Consider the following 21,372-nt stretch of genomic DNA (forward strand, 5'->3'; position numbering starts at 1 on the left):
GACAGAACAAAGTTTTGGTATGCTCAGATTCATCATCAGTTTTAACAAGCCTTAGGTCATTCAATTCAAGAAGTCGACAAGATATTCTGTTTGAAGTACTCCAGTCAGTAAAAACTAACAAAAATAGTAATCCAAGGAAGACAGGTAAAGTTGATATGGGTTCCCAGTATAGGGATAAGGGGGAATGAAAAGGCAGATGAATTAGTAAAAAGGGCGTTAACAAAAGGAAATATAGAAATGCAAGTTAGTATTAGCAAAGTAGAGGTTAAAAGTGTGATATGGGAGAAAATAAATCAAAAGTGGCAAGAAAGGTGGGATGGAGATGGGAAATTCAAAGGGATGTTAAAGATACAAGGGTTGGAAGTGGAAATAGGAGAGAAGAAATTGTGATATGGTTAAGATTGGGACATTGTTTATTAAATAACACATTAAAAGGGTTATTGAGCAGCGATAGGGCTCGGACTACTATTCTTATGACTTTCTTAAGAGAAACAGGGGTTTTTAATAGGATATAAATATATGTAGTATTGAGGAGGGTATTGTTGTTGTTATTATTAGTATTATTATTATTATTATGTAGAAGGACTGGGATGAGGTGTGTGTGTGTGTGTGTGTGTGTGTGGGTGTGTGTGCGTGGGGGAGAAAGAAGGAAGTTAAGTCTGTAAACCTACTTTCTGATTCACACCCATAAGAAAGTTTACCATGATAAACTATAGTACATACCATGGTATACCATAGTAGTACCATGGTACCTTCATGGTACATACCATTTGTACCTCAGATATTACCGTGGTACCATGGTACATTGTATGGTACTGTAGCTGTTACTATGGTACATAGTACCTCAACCTTATGGTATTTTCTGTTTCACACTCCGGAGCAGAAGGTGGCGGAAATGCATGCCAACCACCGTAAAATAGCAAGAAGAAGAAAGCATAATCCTCCGATGCTGTAGATGGCGCACTGCATCAACCTCCACATGTGTTTCGACAGTATCCTTGAAGCAGACACACATGCACTTCAGAGCAGGCTCTGACTGTGTGTGACATATTTCCACCGAGAGAGATATTTGTCTTTTAGATAACCTCTCTATTCCCTCAGCACCGGGAGATGCCGCGTTATGAGCTGTCCGTGATCCTGAAGGCGATGCGGAGGCCGGAGACCGCGGCGGTGTTGCGGCGCACGGTGGAGACGCTGTTCGAGCGCGGCGCGGTGGTGCGGGGTCTGGAGAACCTCGGGGAACGCAGGCTGCCTTACAACATCTCCAAACACAACTGTCTCCACACGCACGGAGGATACTTCTCCGTGGACTTCCACGCCTCGCCGAAGATCCTCAGCGGGCTGTTAGATCACCTCGAACGAGACATTGACGTGCTGCGTCCGACTGTTCTCAAGAAAGACGTCGAGGTTTCCGAGGCGCAGTGCTGTGGCCTACAGAACGAGAAAGCAAAGAGTAACGTTACATCCCGTTAAATGTGAGAATCTTTGTTTTTCTCATCTGTTTTTACTCCTAAGATTTCTGATAATCGGGTTAGATATTAAAATACTATAAAACTATGAATAAATTGTTCAAAATGAAGTAGTATTCGAACATTATTGGAGTTAAGGTCATGAACTCTACCCCACCTGTGTGGACTTAAGGAGAAATGAGTTAATCGCTACAAATCACAAGTTGAAACGCAAGTTGCCATAGTCTTTTCTTCCCAGTTATCTGAAGCAGCACGAACAAGAGAAAACGCAGGGCCATTAGGAATTGATGAGTGGGGGTTCAATCTTCAGCTGGCTGGCAGGAGCCGCCACTGGCAGTTAGCTGCCAGTCTGAGCCTGGCATGTCACGTGACCTGCCAGTGGCTGGCTAGTTGTCCAAAGTCTGACTTTGGCAAGTTTCAGAAACCATTGATTTTTGACAGTTTTTGTGTTTTGTGTTCCTCCCTTTCTAGCTCATTTATTATGCATCTGTTGATATGATTATGTTCTTTAGTATGATTGCTGTTTTGGGGACTGTTATCCCAATATAACCAGTCAAATGGCAGTGATCCGACTGGCAGCTTACAGACGCTTGCTCGACGCTCATCCAGTCAGTCGCGGCTGATAGTGCGAGTATAACGTGTTGCCTGACACTGATCGCTGCATGGAAATAAATTGTTTTCTTATTATGAATATAATGTCACGCGTCTATTCTTCTTTGCAACTGCACACTGTGTGTTTTCTATTGCCCAGACAGCAACATAGTGTCGGCCCAGATCCGGCCTACATCTGGTACGCGTTGAATCCACATGTACCCGACACTATGTTGCTGTCTGGGTGGTTGATCTTATGTGAGTGACAGGTTGTCCCACCCTCGCGCCAGTAAACACTTTTTACACTGAATTAATAATTTGTCACATTTATATAGTGCTTTTTCTGGGTACTCAAAACACTTTACATGGAAGGGGGAATCTCCTCAACCACCATCAATCTGCAGCATCCATCTGGATGATGCGACGGCAGCCATATTGCTCCAGAACGCCCACCACACACCAGCTTACTGGTGGAGAGGAAACGCGTGATGAAGCCAATCAGTATATGGGGATGATTAGGAGGCAATGATGGACAGGAATTTGGGCAGGATGCCAGGGTTGCACCCCTACTCTTTTTCGAACGACATCCTTGGATTTTTAATGAACACAGAGATTCAGGACCTCGGTTTAATGTGTCATCCAAAGAACGGATATTACTTAAAGGCTTCACAAAAAGTACGTTCTTGAAAAGTACGTCTTGTCGTCTTACTATGAATGTAGTCCGGACATACTACATTTGCCATGTCATTATCTCGGGACTCACCAGCGTCAGTTGCATTGCTTCACAAATCCTCTCCTGTGGCCTCATGGGATAGTTAAGTGTCCATTGTATTGCACACTTCAGAATCTCACCGGAAGTAGTAGGACATCCAGTTACTTTTTTTTGACTACTCTTTTATGAGTACTGTGAGTTCAGAGTGACATACTACTTTTGTCACATACTGTTTTCGCCAATATAGTAGGGAATTATGCAATTTCGGATGCGCCCGAGATGCCGTTGCAAGTGAGAGGCGAAGTTATTTAGATTACAAAGGGCACATGACTTAAAAAAGAAGCCGTGCAACGTGCACGGGTAAATCCTTTATAATAAATACTGCAATATTCCATAAGCAAGGGTTAAGTTTGATTTTATTCAAATAAGACAAATTAAGTTAAGGTTAAAAAATAAAAAAACTTTTCAGGTGCCACCTGGATTGATATGCAATGAAATCTGTGCCAAAGTGTTCAAATGGTTTTGGGTTCACACAGTCACACTTCTGCTGTAGTTTCTGTGTCATTTTTGAATAAGACTGTTGTTGATCACATGTTCCACAAGTAAATTCCTGTCATTTCCCCCTAGGACTGTGAAGATCACCTCATCTGCTGGATTATGTGAACGGACAAGACAAGCTAGTAAATGCCAGCAGCCTTTTTATGGTTTTGCAGCAGTGCATTTACTTCAGCTAATGGTGTGTATTTCTGCAAAGAACTCTGTACATATGATCTTTTTGCAGGATCAGTGTTGTTTTTGGCGTATTTAATTTTAGTATGACAGAATCTGCTTTAATAATTACATGCTCAGAAATAAATAATTTGAAATTCTTTCAGTCTGTAGCATTCATTCTCTTCCATTAAACGGACACACATAAAGAACTACATTTAAGTGGAGTAGAGGAAAGCTATATAATAAATGATTTATCCTCAGGACACAGTCATGTGAGTTTGTTGTGCAAGACTAAAAAAAATCCATTCTACTTTTCCTTGTAGAGAATGTAAAAAAAAAAGGTCAGCAGAGAAAAGATAAAAAAAACTGCATACAAAAGTTTTTAATCGATTCAAAAGCAAATCAAACAAGGTGCTAAAATGAACAATGCAAAGTTCTTTTTCAAAGTTTTTTCTCTTATCATATGGTTCATAACTCGAACTACTTGCTTTAATCTCGTTTTTGTTGAGTGGTTAAATTCATTCTTTATCTCACGCAGAGATGTCTCCCTTAACTAATGTCATCAACATCAGTTGAATAAACATTGAATAAATTGTCTTAATCTTATAAGGTACTTGTATTAATAGGTTAAAATTAAAGAGGTTGTCAATACTACAAATGCGTCATAAGTTTGATTTATAATGAATGGGTTATTTGATATAGCATTATTTTCGGACAAGCTGTTCCTAGTCAAAACAATTTTTGATAAAAAATCTTATTAAATGAAGGGAAAAGCCACAAAAGTGAATGTTCCAAGGGCACTTGAAAATATGGTAACACCATGCATGGTACTGTACTATATACTATTTAAATTGTTGTATACATATATAATGGTTTACATGGCACATATACTGTGTTACTACAGTAGATGTTCAACAAAACATGGCAATATAATGGTGATTTTGTAATTGTAGAAATGGCACTAGCAAATGGAAATTAAATGTAACATTAAAATACAGTTGGTCTTTCACACAATGGCCTTTTGTGACGATTTGCACCAATAGCTGGTCATGTTAGGGTTAACCCTAACCCACTCCATATGGCGAATGAATGAATTTGCCACTAAAATCCTAGGCTTTTTTTAGCGAACATTAAACAAAACAATTCATGAAATATCAAAATGGTACTGTAAAAAAGTATCAAACCATTGTTTTAATTTTAAACCATTGTAAAATTGTGAACAATATATGACATAAATGACACCAATACTTTGTAAAACTCACAAATAGGCTACTACAAAAAGACACAATTCAAGTGATCTTTCATTTGTTTGTTGAATATTAACAGAAAAGCAGTCATAATTGAAAGATTTACAAACAAAGACTGAGATTGTTGCATTTTCACATCGCATTCTACACAACATACCAAAAAAATATGTTAGTTATCAAAGTTATCAAAGGAAAGAAAAACTATAACTAAGTAAATGAATAAAAAGAATAGGAAAAGTATAGGAGTAGGATTTAAAAAATAATAATAATAATTATAAGACAAAAACCCTCCAATAAAGAATACAATAGGCTTTGGGACTTTTTATCCCTCTCAATGTCTCCAAATATATTAGAATATATTCCAATATCAAATATATTCCTCTTTAAAAATAATAATCGCGGAGGATTTTTGAAAATTCTACATTTGTGTATGTAAAATTTAAGCAAAAGCATCAAATTATTTATTACTTAAAGAATACAATAGGCTTTGGGACTTTTTATCCCTCTCAATGTCTCCAAATATATTAGAATATATTCCAATATCAAATGTATTCCTCTTTAAAAAATAATAATCGCGGAGGATTTTTGAAAATTCGACATTTGTGTATGTAAAATTTAAGCAAAAGCAACAAATTATTTATTACAAGATACATTTTTATCCTTAATTCCAACCGAATGCATCATTCCAGAATCCACGCACCACTGAAAAAACGATATCAACTGGCATATTTGACATAAATTTAAATCCCTAACATTAAATCTTATTCTTAAAATACTTCTTTTGCAGGGTTTATATGATTCACAATTTCAAAGTGCGCCTCTTTACATTTAGGGTTAACAGGAAATGAAAGGAAATCGGTTCTAATTTCACACATGTCTTTCTTCTCATAATCACGGAAATATGTTCTCTTTACAGGTCCTGGGAAACATTGTTGTAACTAAACAATTCCTCAAAAATTTGTTAGAGCATTTTCTATCACCAAAGCTTACATTTTCTATAAGATCGTATATTGCAGGCTACTATCACTGAATATTTCAAATGTTCCTTTACTCATTTAATCGTTGGCATTGGAATACGTTTGATGATTTTATCATGCACTTTAAGGAGCAACGTAGATGAAACACAAAAAGCATCATGGCTCAATATGTCCACACAATTGAAATGATCAAGGTCTCTGGTCATTTTCCCTCATAAAGCCACGCCCCAGTCACGCGGTCAGCTGACAGTGAGATCATCAGCATAAAGCCTCATCATCACACGACCTCGCGATTCACTGCAGCACAAACACCATCAGCAGACCCAGACCAGATACACAACACGACACTGCTGTTCGATAGAAGCGTTTCCGAAGACATGATGCTTCTCACGCTTCTCTTTATCTCCACGGGTAAATATATATATTGGTTTTACTGAGCTCCACATTATTGTGTGTATTAGTTCCTTGTAAGAAGTGTGTCATAGCTGCAGTTAATGGCGGAGGAAGTGTTTGGTAAACATGTCATGTAGGTTACCGAAAGTCGAGCCCGCTTAAATGGAAATGTTATCTTCGAATACACGTCCTAACTTATTCCTCTGTTCCAGAAAGCTAGAATAAAGAATCTTATCTAATAATGGCGATATTAATATTTTGGTCCCGTTTTGTTTATTGACGTGCTGTGCTAGCTGGCTAACGCTAACAGTTAGGTGTTATAAACAACAGACGTTCCGGTATTTTTAAAAACATATCCGAAATTATTTATTTGAGTTGACTTATCTGGTATCTGTATTTTTTTATACGCATGTAAGTTGTGTTTTTTGCGCAGTCAGATCTTTTCAACCTGTCTAAACTCTGACTGTTGAGTTTTAATTTTTATCTGCCGATTGTTTTGTCTGAAACCAATGTAAATGGGTTGGGTTTATTATAGTCACGAATGTACTATTACATTTTAATTTCCTCTCATGTAACGTTACTTAATGCGAATCATGTCCGCATTATGACTCATCACTTCTTATAACGTTCGTCTCCTGCATGATCGATTTAAATGATTTCATCACCTTTATCTCTTTTGTTTTGAGCTCTGACAGACGACAGTGTCTGGATGTTGTTGACACAGTACATGAAACTTGTTTATCAGCGTTGCCTTGATGCTGATGTACTCAGACTGTCTTTTAACCCGAAGTTTTCTTTAATCTGAGATCTGACCAGTTATATGCGTTATCATTTGCATCCAAGCAAGTGTTGTTGCTCGTCTGTTCTCACTCCCAGGTATCAGATCTCTGCTACACCAGTAGTTGCCACATCCTCTTCTGTGTTCCTCTTTAGGATTTCTGCTTACAGTCACAATTTAACTTCTGATCTTTTTGCAGAGAGGTCTGAAAGTCTTTCATGCTATGTCTTTCATATATGTATGGTCAAGTCAGAGCTTCTAGTTTGTGAAAAATTATTATATTTAAAACCACAAGTCATTCAACCACAGAATGTTCTACTTCTCATTGGCATGCAGCTTTCTTAGGAATTGCACAAGAGGAAGCTGGACACTATTGGCCAAATAGACCTGGAGCATGACTATTTATAAAAGTTTAGTGTTATGGCATCTTGAATATGTGATTGTTTGCTCTTGACTTATCACTAGGATCACTTCCGCATTTCAGGTAGTTAAATTATCATATATATATATATATATATATAATATTATATATATATATATATATATATATATATATATATATATATATATACACACACACAATTTTAATGTAACATCAAGTGTTTTTGTTTACTCAATCCATGTCCAATTTGTATTTCACTTTTTGCAGTTCACTCCTTATTCCATGTCTCCATTAATATGAGCTCAAACTGCATGTACGCATTTATAAGAGAATTTGAAAAATGTTGTTTAGTGGTTTCATGTCATTACTTGACATGTTATGTCAACTACACATTCACACAATGAGTCGAATCCAACCAATCTGACTTTGGGTACTTACCAAAATGTGGCTATAAGCCAATCAGAAAACAATAATTTTTTTAAAGTCAGTTTAATGATCAATCGTCGCTGTCATGTCCAAGTACTCTTGCACATCCCTATGAAAAACCCCACGGTTTGTTAAACCACCAGGCTTTCACTTCTGCTGTGCAATTCATATCAGTTGTCAAAATCAAATCAGAAAAAATATCTTAATATGTGAGAAGGTGCAGACAGTACAGAATATGGGAAAGCGCCATGCAATAAACATATGGCCTAAGAACTGGCTGTAAAACTGGGTATCATTCAAGTAATGAAAGTGTTTTGCCCTACACACCATAAAGTACTTACATTTTACCAGCACTTATGATAAATCCGGAAAACCGGCTTTAATCACACTTGCATAGACAGTTAGATGTGCAGCGCCAATCTGTGGACCAAAATGCCCACCCCTAGTTTTTCATTGGTAATGGTATACTTGGTGCCTTTTGGTTTCTTTGTTTAAAAAGAGTTTAGTCCTTTGGTAATGTTTCCAAGTTTAAGTTGGGAGTACAAAGTATGATTTTTGTTGTCATACATTTAAAAGAATAAATACAAATTCTCTCTTGGGAGAAATTGTGGTCACGACTTGTATTGTGTGAGGAATTGTGTGCTGAATCGAGTACTTTACAAGCTCCAGATAACTTTTAAACCGGTTCAAAAAATTCTGGGAGTCGGTCCAATTTTGACCAGTGTATAGGCTGTCCCTTATTGTTAAATCATACACCACAAAGTCATATAGGCCTATGCTAGATCCATGAATATTATAGCCCAGTGACTTCAACCCTGCAGTTTATGCATACACTCGTGCACACAAAAATACTTTCTAGTTGTGTCATAATTCCAGTAAAACACTAGTGTTAGTCATTTGTTAGTAGTGCACTTGCAGTTTCACATCTGGGTTTTGTCAACTTTGTCTTTTGTACAATCAGCTATAGAGGGTGAGCTGGCGGAAACGGAGACTGGATCATAAGACTGCTCACGCTCCTAGTTTTTGTCAGTGCATGTGTCATATGTCAGAATATCTTGCCTATGAATTTTGGACTGGAGTCTGCAGGTTTTTTTTTCCCCCAATGGTAATTTCAGGAGTAGGAGGAATAATTCTTCAGATCCAAAGATGCCAGTGTGACTGTGCAACTACAGTTCAGTTTCTGATGTGCTCGAAGTGGAAAGAAATCTGCTGTCACTGGCTTCACATGAGCCTGTTTATTCCTGATTTGAGACTGTTCATGTCATGGAAAGTTTTAAAGGAACTATAATGGGGTGTTGTACTTGGTGGAATCAGTATTAACTGGGTTAAGTTCTGGGGACTTTCCAGGCACATGCTCCCGAATTTTCAAATCCAGTTTCAGTTCTGTAAAGTAGCTTTGCTCTAACATCTTAAACTAGTCTCAATAGCAGTGTAGGCTCAGATATTCTGATTGTGAAAGCCTAAAGTTTGAATAACCTGTTATAGGTCACCTGGATGTAATTCTACCTGTATACAAAGGTAAAGCGACAACAATACTATTAGAATGCAAAACTTTCTCTTTTTGTTAACCAAAATTGAAGTGTCATAATTCTTGGCAGGCTGATCAGATAAGAAAAATATGGTACAGATAGAAGTGCTATTTGATGTTGCATGGGTCATCTCACGTCTGTGTCCATCGCAGCTGTTCTGAACATATCTGATGTTTTCTTGCTAGCTGTGGCGAGTCCCCTGTTGGGTACGGAGCAGTGTGCCCGCGGTCCCCCCTACTGGTGCCAGAATGTCAAGACTGCTTCTCTTTGTGATGCCGTCCAACACTGCCAACAGAATGTGTGGAACAAGCCTCAGATGGTGCGTTGACCTGATTCTCAGAAGCTCTTTAGTATGCCAGTGCATAATTCATGAGCACTAAGTGTATAAAACCTTCTTCTCGCAGAAAACTGTGCCATGTGATCTGTGCAAAGAGGTGTTGATGGTGGTGGAGCAGCTTTTGAAGGATAATGCCACAGAGGTATGCGAACATGATAACACTGGAGTTGAGTGCTTTTAATCGAGGTCAAAGTCTAAATTCTTGTGTTGAATCTAGAGCGAACTCCTCGGATACATGGAGAAGGCCTGTCAGCTGATCCCTGATGAGGGCCTGGCTGGCCAGTGCAAGGAGCTTGTGGACAACTACTTCCCCATTCTCATGGGCATCATCCAAGGAGAGCTGGTGAGCTGAATACTTTCCTTCCCTTTTAACTGACTAACAATTTCCCTTTTAGTTGATTTGTGATTCATACGTGGTGAGTGTTTAGTAACAGTACTTTCAATACCTCTTTCAAACAAGCTGCCTCTTTATGAGCAGAAGGACAAATGATTCATGCTGTTACAAACCTATTTGCTCAATCAAGCCCACATTTTACTTCGGTTTTTACGGGTAAACGAGGCTCTGCGTACAGTGTGCATGGCTCAAATTTCTTCACCAGAATATTCTGCGTGCTGCCCGATTTTTGTAACCGTGCATACTTTGTACACGCAGGTCACATGCACATTGAATTTGTTTTGCAGTTGTTCCACAAGGTGACAACACCTTCCTGGGACATTGGTTCATGGTAGAAAAATGCAGTTTCCGGTATTTTGTTCCATCTCTTTAGTTTCGCTTTGAGTAGGGTGCACGAATAGTAGAATATTTGATCTGTAATTATTCTAAAAATAAAATACTATTATAACTATAAAACCAAATGGTAACACTTTACTTGAAGGGGTGTGCATAAGACTAACATGACACCTTCATAATCATGACATGACATGTTATGAATATGAAGGAAGTTTTATGCATGTTTGTGACAACTGTCATTAAGTGTCATTCGCTCAATTATGACATTTTTAATGCAAATATGACATTGTTTGAGATGTCTTTATAACACCTTGACATAAACCAATACATCATAACCTGTCAGTGTCTTTGTCATGACAACTTGACATTACTAAGACAACACAACCTGTCATAAACATGACATAGCAGATTAATTATCAAACTTAAGAAACCACTTAGCTTTATTGGTTAATATTACATTAAACTGTCATGTGGTTGGTTTTGACATTGGCTGTCATAAGGCCATTATAACTGTCATGAATATTTTTCGTGACCTCAACTACAGTGGTACAAATTGAATTTGTCATTAAACAGTTATAATGGCCTTATGACAGCCAATGTCAAAACCAACCACATGACAGTTTAACTTAATTTAATGTCAAGTTGTCATGACAAAGACACTGACAGGTTATAATGTTATGGTTTATGTCAAGGTGTCATAACAAAGACATCTCAAACAATGTCATATTTGCATTCAAAATGTCATTACAGAGCGAATGACACTTAATGACAGTTGTCATAAACATGCATAAACCCTACTTCATATTCATGACATATGTCATGTCATGGTTATGGAGGTGTCATGTCAGCCTTATGTACACCCCTTCAAGTAAAGTGTTACCAAACAAATTAACTATGTTATATTGTAGTAATTTTACATTTAATCTCAACATTAATGTAGTAATAACAAAGTCAGTAGCCTATATTTTAAATGTTATGTTTAATGGCTTTTTTTTTAATGATGTAGGGCTTGTTGATATCATTTTAATTTAGGGACCGTTTAAAAGTGTATATATATAGATATAGGTCAACTTGTGACGTCAGAAGTTGCGTAGTGCGTCATGGCGTAGTGTAAAAATCAGCAGTAAGTTGCGCTTTACACTTAAGTGGAATCCGTTTGGCCGGAAGCTAGTTATTTTACTTTATAAAGTTTTTAAAATGTTTTTTTTTTTCCTTACACAAACGCATCGCTTCGCTTCTATCACATGCAAAATCTCTGAGGTAAATGAAATTATTTTGTTATCCACTCCAGATATGCACTTTTCAAAATGATATAATTGTAATATGTAACCCTAACATGACTGTAAGAAAAGTAGCCTTTCTAAAAATATAAAGCTAAACATTAAATGTGCAAAAAAAAGTAAACTACTAGTATTTCCAAGTCGTCGAGCAGCAGTATCTTTTAAGCGACTATTCGAATAGTCTCGCACATGCCGATAATTAAATGGCTGATAATTTCATCCATGGTAGTATCTCATTTGACTATTACATCAGACCTTTGAGTGCACCAATAGAGTAATTCTATTCATAACTACTTCATCAGAATGTTGATTGTGGCTTTTACAAAACCAAATCGAGAAGTTGCTCTAACAATGGAATCATTGTTCTCATTAACTGCAATAAAAGAACTGGGGAAAATTTGAAACCAAACGCATACATTTTCATGACTCCAAATCTAACTAAAGCTTTAGTGTGACTAGACTTTTAAATGGCTAACCATCTTAGCAGCACTAGACCAAAGCAGCCTTTGTGTAATTGTCTCTTCCTTCCTGTTGAGCCTCATCTGTCATTCAAAGCATCAGTCACAATCCTCTTTAAAGAACTGAAGGGGGTCAGTGTATTCAGCTGCAGATCCTATTTGAGTGTTTGTTTTACAATGCTTCTGTTGTCCTTCATCTTGCAGGATGACCCCGGTGTGGTGTGCGCTGCTATGGGCCTGTGTGTGTCCCAGCAGGCAGCTCTGGCTAAAGCTCAACTCATGTCCAACGAGATCCCTCAAGTGGACCTGAACCAGCATGAACTCAACCCCTTCCTGCTCAACATCCCCCAGCTGCTCTACCCCCAAGAGAAAGTCAAGGAGAGCACAACACAGGTGAAGCTGTCACACCTGTGTGTTTTAATGGGGTAAAAAGCCATGGGGGTTCTAAATGTTGACTTTGATGAATATTATGTAGTGTTGCCATGAATTTGTCATCCTGTATGTTCCCTAACTGGCTGTTTTTCTCTTCTGTGTGCAGATGAGTGGAGATGTAGTGTGCAATGACTGCGTTACGTTCCTCACTGACACTCAGGAGGAGGCCAAAGCCAACGCCTCATTTATCAGCGCTCTGATCGCACAAGTGGAGAGCCAGTGTGAGCTTCTGGGACCTGGCATGTCTGACATGGTGAGAACATGAGCATTGAGTTTGTGTGCTCAATGTAAAGCTGCCATGTTTTGTTCTGCATTGCATGTCTGGTACATATCTTGCTATTTTTTTTCATCTTTTTTTTTTTTTTTCAACAGTGCAAAGAGTACATCAGCCAGTACGGCCCACTGGTCTTTCAACAGCTCATGTCTATGGTAAGTCATTTAGCATTTTGCATAAGGTCTTCTCATTTGTGTAGGCATTACAGTAGTTTCATTCTTCCATTCTTCACTACCAAAATGGAACTTGAGTTCCACTCTCGTGACACACCACAGTGAGTTATTAAGGGGTCATATGAGGAATAAAATTAATTTACTTATCACAGTGTTCTATATAATTTCCAGGACTCTTTCTCCCCAGTGAAAGAGCATTTATTGCTAGTTGGATTAGTTTAAAAATTAAACTCTTTTGCAGATCTCTTGCTGGTGCCCACATAAACATTACAGGGTAACACTTTACAATAGGGTTCCATTTGTTAACATTTAGTTAACTATATTAGTTAACCCTTAAAAACTGAGACAGCTGCCCGTGGCTAAAAAAAACTTTTGATAAATGTTTAATAATTTAACCGCTAATCCAATCTGTATGCTTGAAGTCTTGTAAAGAGGAGATTCTCAGTTGGACATTCAGAGGCTCCGTAGTGAACGTGATTGAATCAATGCTGATCAATACTTGATGATGTAATGAAACCCATGTGGTCCGGAGAGAAACCCAACCCGTCCGGAGAGAACTGACATAGCCAAGAGTTCCGTTTCGTATATGTTAATACTTATATAGTTTGTGAAAATCAATTGCACTGTTTGTATTTTTGTTGCACATGACAGTTGTCACAGTTGTTTACACTACTCGCTGCACTATTTGTGTTTGTTCATTTGCAGATTTTTGACACTTTGCTTCGGTGTTCTATTAGAATCATTGTTATATAATAATAATAATTTACTTTCTGACTTTTTTGACACATTTACTTTTACTTTTTGGACATATACATTGTCAGTAAATAAACTAGTTTTTCAGTGAAACGCCTATAATAATGTTGTTATAAATGGCTATAACTTGTTAAGGGATTGTTACATGTAGACAATTTAATCTGGAAATCTAGAATATCCAAGTATAACTTTCTAAAGGCAAAAATCCAATCTTCAGGAGGTTCTGTTTGAGTAGAGTAAAAAAAAGAGCATTTTCTGCCGCTTTTCTTAAATCTAGTAAATCTCCTCTATTCCCAGACAAAATTAATGTAAAATTGGGAATTTAAATAAACTAGATTGAAACTTCAAGTTCTCCTGTTTAAAATGATATATGGCACTGACTGCTATAATTGGTTAGAAAAACAGGCGAGTCGGGTGCCCCAAAAATGTTCTAGGTCTTTAAGGGTTAACATGAACTAACAATGAATACCTCTGAAGCATTGATAATCATAGTTAATGTTAATTTCCTCATTTACGAACACATTAGCAGATACAACTTTTGGTTTAAATCATATTTAATGGACCTAAGCTAACCTGATCTAGTTATTTTTATTAACTAATGGTCACAAAGGTTAATATACTGTAACAAATGTATTGCTCATTGTTCGTAAATGCATTAAACAACATTAACTAATGGAACCTTGTTGTAAAGTGTTACCCATTATCAGCAAAGTGCATGCGACATTCAGAAACTTGGCCGAAATTATGACGATTGTCACGGTATAATGCAGAATTTGCGACTAGGCTGATACTGAGGGGGATAAAAACTGTTGGGATTGTTTAATAGAAACATCCTCTTTGCATTGTAGACTAAAGGCACAAGCAGCAAAAGCATCCTGTTTAAAGGGTCAAAGAGAGGGTGGAAAATGGTCGTGAAAATTAATTCTGACTTCTGCATAAATGAGCTTTTATTAGTGGACCGCAGGGGGAAAACACTATTAAAATATGACCCCTTTAATTTGTAAAGCTTGTTGGACATGAACAAAGCTGCTTATGTTCCCTTTTCCTGTTAAGACACTCAGCTTGTCTGCCAGCTTAATCCACATCTCTAATCACTTGTCTTTTTTCCCCCCATTCTTTACTCCCACCTTCATTTTTTTTTTTTTTCTACTTGTGGTTTTGTTTGCTCTGGTCTTCAGGAGCAGGTAGGTTTCTCTGAGCTGCTAGTCTCATCCTAGCTTGTCTTTTAATCTGTCCTGTGGCTAATCACCTGTGCTGTTTTCTAATCCAAGTGACCATTGCTAATCTGTGTTGTGTAGAATAGCCACTCACACGCTCTTAAAATAGCCCTAACCTTGAGGGTTTGATTGTAGATGTAGTACCAGAGTGATCTTCCATTATCATAACATTTATCACCCATAAAACACTATCTGTGAGTAGGGTTGGGAACTATGTACTGGTTCTTATTCAGTAACTGGTTCTATTTAACAACAACAAAATATGGTTCTATTTAACAACAACAAAATATCATTAATTTCATAAAGGCTCTGTCTTCATTCTTCACCAGAACGATGGAAGCGACACTAAAATGTGCTTAACCATTGGTCGTGCACATCCGCCATGTTTGCAGTTTAACACTTTAATCATGTTTGTAGTTCTGAACTTAATCCTCCTCCACAGCACAATGGGTTGTGGGCAATATTAGAGTATGCACAGATCCACACTTCAAAAAAAAAACCTACCAGAAATAGACCATCTGGGGGCTTTTGGCATACCCTTTTCAACATACTATGCTTTGGGTCACACTTATCTCGCATAGTATTTAGGAAACCTTTTCATTCCGTTAACTCTTTTGAAGAAGTTTAACAAAGTTATTCATTATATAGTTTGAGTTTTTAGTACAAATTAATTGTAAACGACTGATCGTTTTACCATAAATTCTAGGATGGATAGCCTGCACATTTGGACGCAGGGTCAATTTATGTTTGAATTGGTCTTGCATTGACTCCCTCAGTGACCGAATTGGTCTGAACGCATCTTGAATTGGGGCCTGTCCCAATACCCACACTTACAGTATTTACACCTCTCTTTGCATGATGCATTTCTGGTATTTGGCCAGTGTTCAAGTGGGTGTGCAGAACTCTTGATTTATCTGATGGGACACTTATAGTGATCAAGTAAAGTTTTTACAGAGCTATATTTACACATTTTGATTTTCAATACTGTAAATATCTGAACAGTCATTAATGGGTAATGGGCAACAGTTTATTAATTGTGGTGCTTTTAAGTTAACAAATCCATTGCAAACAATTTTAAATGCATACTAATCTCTGCACCAATAAAATGTGCAAAACTTTAGGTTTACTACCAAATTAAATGTAATATCTAATTAAAATTACCCTGCAAAGTTTTCCTCACTCACGATATCGGGTCATGTGAGTTCTTAAACATGATGATGCGCTCAGCAGTGGTATTAGATATAGTGTGGTGTTAAGGGCACAGAGTTGAGTTTTATCAGACATGGGACAGTCTTGTGCACTTACTGGTGTGTGCATGTCATCTCAAGTGGCTAAGACCACAAGTGTGGGTGTTGGGAAAGGCCATTGAAGTAAGTTGCGTTTGTGCCGAATTATTAAAAGAATTGTTAACTCAATCATTAGAGAACTGATTAACCGTTATTCACTTAACCACATGAGTTGGATGAACAAGTTGGTTCATCAGATCACACTTGCGCATATGTAAGCGTGGTAGTCCCCAGGCTGGCAGGGTGACTGATGTGGGAGACTGACTAACTGATTACCCATGATCCTGCTCCACCTCATGCCCACAGAGGTGTGTTCCAATGGATGCTGCATGATGCCATCCTGATGTTGTATACGCATATCAGTCAGTGCATGCCTGAGATTTTGCTCATGTTGACCCAACATGGTGACATGTAACTCAATGAATGTGTCTCTACCATTCCTCCAGCAACCCAAGGATATCTGCGCTCGTGCTGGCTTCTGCCCCATTAAGAAGTCCTCTGTGCGCATGGAGAAGCTGATGCCTGCCAAATCCATCACTGCTGTCAAGACGTTTCCTGCAACCAAACTTGAAATGCCTGTCCTAACCAAGCCTGCTAAGGTACAAAATATAGCTTCTGCATTCTTAACAAGAAAGTAGGAAACATCCCCACATATGTTAGCACTTTTTTCAATTTTGATAATGAAAATGAACTGACAAGTTGTTGGCAATAAATGTGAGCTCTAAATATTCAAATCAAACTCAAGTGGGGAAGCTGTGTAAAACTGCAGGATATTTTCTTGATGCACATGCATTTGTTTTGACAGAATCTGGTGCGAGTGCGTGAGTCCCCTCAGTGTGCCCTCTGTGAGTTTGTGATGAAGGAACTTGAGGGCATGATTGAGGGTCAGACATCTGAGGTATGAAGCCAACATTGACAATCTGTTATTTTACGAGTTTAAAAACCCCATTTCGATGCTACAGCAAATAACGAAGAGTACCAGTAGAATGCATGGAAATAAATGTATGAGTTTCTTTCTTCTGCTGAACACAAAGGGAGATATTTTGAAGAACGATTGGAAACAAACAGTTGTTTGGCACCATTGACTTCCATAGTATTTTTTTTTTTCTACTATGGAAGTCAATGGTGCCAAACAACTGTTTGGTTCCAAAAGTTCTTCAAAATATCTCCCTTTGTGTTCAGCAAAAGAAAGACCCTCAAGTTGTTGCAAACCCGTTTGAGTAAATATGACAGAATTTATTTTTGGGTGGAGTATCCCTTTAAGGGTTGATTAAGCCAGCGAGATAACCTTATCAGGAGGTGGGACTGTTGTAATAAGCTCTTCTCCATTCATTGAAGAGAAAGCAGATTTATTAAAGTGTAATGGCATGCATGCTGGTTTTTGCAGTCAGGCAATTAGCCAACAATCCGTTGCAAAAAAAAGTCCAACAAACTAACAAGTTTGGAGACTAACAAAAACCAGTATGAGTAAATTGTGTTTAAAAATATCTTCAAAACAATTGGAAGATATTTTTAAACACAAACGAAAGCAAATTAAGTGACACCTGGGGCCTGTACCATGAAGCTCTGTTACAGGATTGGTATTGATCCTGAGCTCATGGTTGTCAAATAGAAACCAGAGTTGACAAAGTTGATGACCAGCATCCGTGACAAAGCCTGATTGGGTTGATTTGGTTAACTAAGAAGTGTGTGCACATTGACCTCTTACCCAGAACAAAACCTGCCTCCAAACAGGTTAGCCGTGGAGCACAAGTATGGCGTCGAACACTGGTATAAGACTTCATGGTACAGCCCCCTGGATTTGTCCCTCATTGAAAGTCTACCCAAAACATAATTTTTTTTTCTTTTCTTTTTTTGTGCATCAAGCACAGTTGTGCTTCTGTTCAATATTTAATGTGTGTATGTGTCGACCAATGCTTATGTGAAATAAGACCTAAATTAGTTCGATTCAGATTATGACATTTTTGCAGCTGAAAAGTTTTCTGGAATGGATTTTCAATGGAGGGACATCTCATTGAAGCTGACATTTGTTGTGAATTTTTAGGCACAGATTGTGCAGGCTGTGGAGAAAGTCTGCGATATTTTGCCCTCCTCACTCAAGGCTCAGTGCAAGGACCTTATCGAGACCTACGGGCAGGCCATCATTGAGCTGCTTGTGCAGGAGGTGGATCCCAAAACACTCTGCTCTTTACTCGGGCTCTGCAATGGGGTCAGCCATGTCCGTAAGTGATGCGTTTGTTTTCAGCATAATGTTCCATTTTGTTTCTCTGTTGGATGCACTGTATTTACATTATTGCCTTGCTCTTGCTTCTTGTTCCTGTCTCGCAGCTGTAATGGAAAAGGAACAGTTTGAGGCGGGTGGTTTCTGTGACGTGTGTAAGATGGCAGTGCGTTATGTGGACGGGATCCTGGAGCAGAACGCCACTCAGGCAGAGATTGAGGAGGCCGTGATGAAGGTCTGCAGCTTCCTGCCTGAAGCAGTCAGAGATCAGGTACATCAAACCTTTCATGCTTAATCTTACATCCATACTTCACACTTGCAGTACTTCCAACTGAAGAACAAATGATTCAAATTCAGTCAATTTGTGGGTTCCATTTTAATGGTTTAATTAAATAAAAATCCAAAGCATGTCTAATCATCTGAATTCATGAGACTTTAACAATTTAATATATTAATGTTTACTATAATAGGCCCCTTTGAAATGTTTGTTTTTTTCATAAATTGTCTTTAATTTCTGGATTTATGATTTAATGTAAATGATCAAATCTGATTCTATCCGTGCTTTCCACATCACATAAATCATAGGGCTCTAAACATGCAGTCTAACATCTGATTTGCTAAAGCTTGTACTTGTTAGTGGATTGAATTGAACAGCATTGAGAATCAGCCATTATAGATTAGCGTCTGTTTTAGGCTTGTTGTGGTAGTCGGTGTTACACTGTTTGGCCGTACGCTGATTGCAATACTTGCCCACTGTGGCAACGCCCCAACTGTCATTTTGCTTTTTTATAGAAATTAAAATCCATTTAGTTCATTTAGACAACGGACGCTTCAATTTTAAACTGAAAGCGTCTGCTCAGAGTCACAGCAGGAGTCAGATTTCCCTTATGTTAGAGTAAAGAGAGATGACTGAAAAGGATCTGTCGCGGACCAAATCCTCCGCCATCGTCTGAGCGTCATTATAGGCCTATATACAGAGGATTTGCAAATTCAAAAGTGAAATGTATATACTGGCGTGAAAATATCCCTACGGTGTGTGACCGCTCTCCTCTCTGCAGTGTAACCAGCTCATTGAGCAGTACGAGCCTCTGCTGGTGCAGCTGCTGCTCCAGACACTCGACCCTGACTTTGTCTGCATGGTAAGATTTACACTGCACTCTCATGCTGAAGTCATGTGATCAAATGATGAGCCCAGACTGAGCTGTTGTTGTTGTTGGTGAATCCAGAAGCTGGGAGCATGTCCTGAGGCAGTGCAGAGGCTGCTGGGAATGGAGCAGTGCAGCTGGGGACCAGCATACTGGTGTAAGAATGTGGAGAACGCTGCCCGCTGTAACGTGAGTATTGCCTTTCTGCCTCCAGAAGATGCCCAGTCATGTTTGGAGCATATAATGTTCTTACAAACACCGAAGCTTCATGTACATCACAGCCTGTTGTTGTGTGTGTTGTAGGCCATGGACCACTGCAGGCGTCACGTATGGAACTAAAGGATGAGGAGAATGTTCCAGAGCAATCATGGGAAACTAAAGGAGAATTGCTGTAGCGCTGCTTTTCTGTTTTGAAATCAATACTTGGGTTTTCTTTTAATAAGTGACATTTGAAATCGATCTGTCACATCTAATTTAACAGCCTTGTTTCAGGGGGAAGAAAGCTTTTACTGAAAGGACATGTACACTTTTGAGGGGGCAGGGGTTTGGAGGGAGGTGTAGGTATATGAGAAATACTTGCACTGAAACTGGATTTTTTTTTTTTATTGTTTAAGTTGTACAATCCTCCTTTAAATATGCACATAGCATCTAAGTTGCAAGAGAAGTTTATATGGAAATAGATTGTGCCTTTAATGGAAGAGGTGGTCTGAGACCCCTGAGAATAAAGATGAAATGATTTAGGATGCTCTAATATCCCTGCTTCCCTTTTTAACGGCAAATACGCCTGCAAGGCCAGTGATTTAAACTTACTTTTAATGGGTGACATTTTGGTCCTAATATAAGTTGATTCTCTAACTTTGTCATTTTGTGTCTGTTATTAATGAGCTGATGGTGAAAGTGATGTTGACATTCTTCATTTGATCCACTAATCCCTCACCGATTGATCAGTCACTGCTCCCTAAATGTCAGATTTTATCCTCATGCTTCACACTGTTCAGACTGAGCCTTTGTTTTTAAAAAAAATAAAATAAAACCTCAAACCCCTTCTCTGTTTCTTTGGTTTTAAATGCCTTTTCTTTGAAAGTTAAATAGAATTCAGTTCCTCTGTAGAATTTATAAACATTGTAAAAGCTCCAGTCCGTATCTTTTCCTCTTTGTCGCCATCTCTCTGTTCGAAATCTGTAACTGCAGTGATTCGCGGAATTATCATCTTTACGTGGGTTGTAAATCGGCATGAAACAGCGCGGATGAACACAGTGCTTTGAGGCGAGTGCTGCTGTCAGTCACCGCGCTGTGTGGATATAATGTCATACAGAATCACAGATTCACTTTTTGAAAGTTTGACCAACATAAGAATTTTCATAAGAAAATGTCTTCTGAACAAGTAAGTAAAATCCATTTTTGTTCTGACCAACTAAGGGGGAAAAAGCATTCGACATGATAAGCTTCGTTAGATTTAATCAACGTGATTTACAGCAACCGTGCAAATTATAGCCTACTTTGTTCTCAAATTGTTCATGTTAACATCAGCATTGCGTGACTAATGTTAAATTTAATGTGTTTTATGGTTACCTGTGTAGTTCAGAATTCATATTCTCCATAATATAGCAAAACGAGAAAGGCACAACAAAGGAAACTCCATAACTGTGTGAATTAAGAAAACGTTACTGTTACACGATTGAACTATTGAAATGTCTTACTTGTTCAGCAGAAAAAAGCCGTCTCTTCTTCCGTTTTGAACCCCTTCAAAACACGGAGTTCACGCACTTTTCAAAAGCCCCGCCGATGTTTAAATCCTTGTGTTCGCATGAGACGGTTTCTTTCTCTAGCCACCTTAAATCCGAAGTACGA

The 21,372-nt window shown here is 38.3% G+C and overlaps 2 protein-coding genes across 2 annotated transcripts; both read left to right on the top strand.

Annotated features, from left to right (window-relative positions):
* The first annotated feature begins 1,028 nt into the window (after positions 1-1,028).
* mrps6 (mitochondrial ribosomal protein S6) lies at positions 1,029-3,644 on the top strand. The gene is made up of 2 exons (XM_056249763.1): positions 1,029-1,475; positions 3,400-3,644. The coding sequence occupies exon 1, from the start codon at positions 1,111-1,113 to the stop codon at positions 1,471-1,473; it is 363 nt and encodes a 120-aa protein (XP_056105738.1). The 5' UTR covers positions 1,029-1,110; the 3' UTR covers positions 1,474-1,475; positions 3,400-3,644.
* A 2,379-nt stretch (positions 3,645-6,023) lies between these two features.
* On the top strand, positions 6,024-20,564 carry psap (prosaposin). Its single transcript, XM_056249697.1, has 14 exons — positions 6,024-6,118; positions 9,401-9,534; positions 9,620-9,694; positions 9,770-9,895; positions 12,225-12,413; positions 12,559-12,705; positions 12,825-12,881; positions 16,602-16,754; positions 16,961-17,053; positions 18,200-18,377; positions 18,484-18,647; positions 19,435-19,515; positions 19,603-19,710; positions 19,825-20,564. The coding sequence occupies exons 1-14, from the start codon at positions 6,085-6,087 to the stop codon at positions 19,858-19,860; spliced, it is 1,575 nt and encodes a 524-aa protein (XP_056105672.1). The 5' UTR covers positions 6,024-6,084; the 3' UTR covers positions 19,861-20,564.
* The last annotated feature ends 808 nt before the right edge of the window (positions 20,565-21,372 follow it).

The sequence above is a fragment of the Rhinichthys klamathensis genome, unplaced genomic scaffold (assembly GCF_029890125.1).
Source record: "Rhinichthys klamathensis goyatoka isolate OS25496 unplaced genomic scaffold, OSU_Roscu_1.1 h1tg000003l_1, whole genome shotgun sequence".
Classification (NCBI taxonomy): Eukaryota; Metazoa; Chordata; class Actinopteri; order Cypriniformes; family Leuciscidae; genus Rhinichthys; species Rhinichthys klamathensis.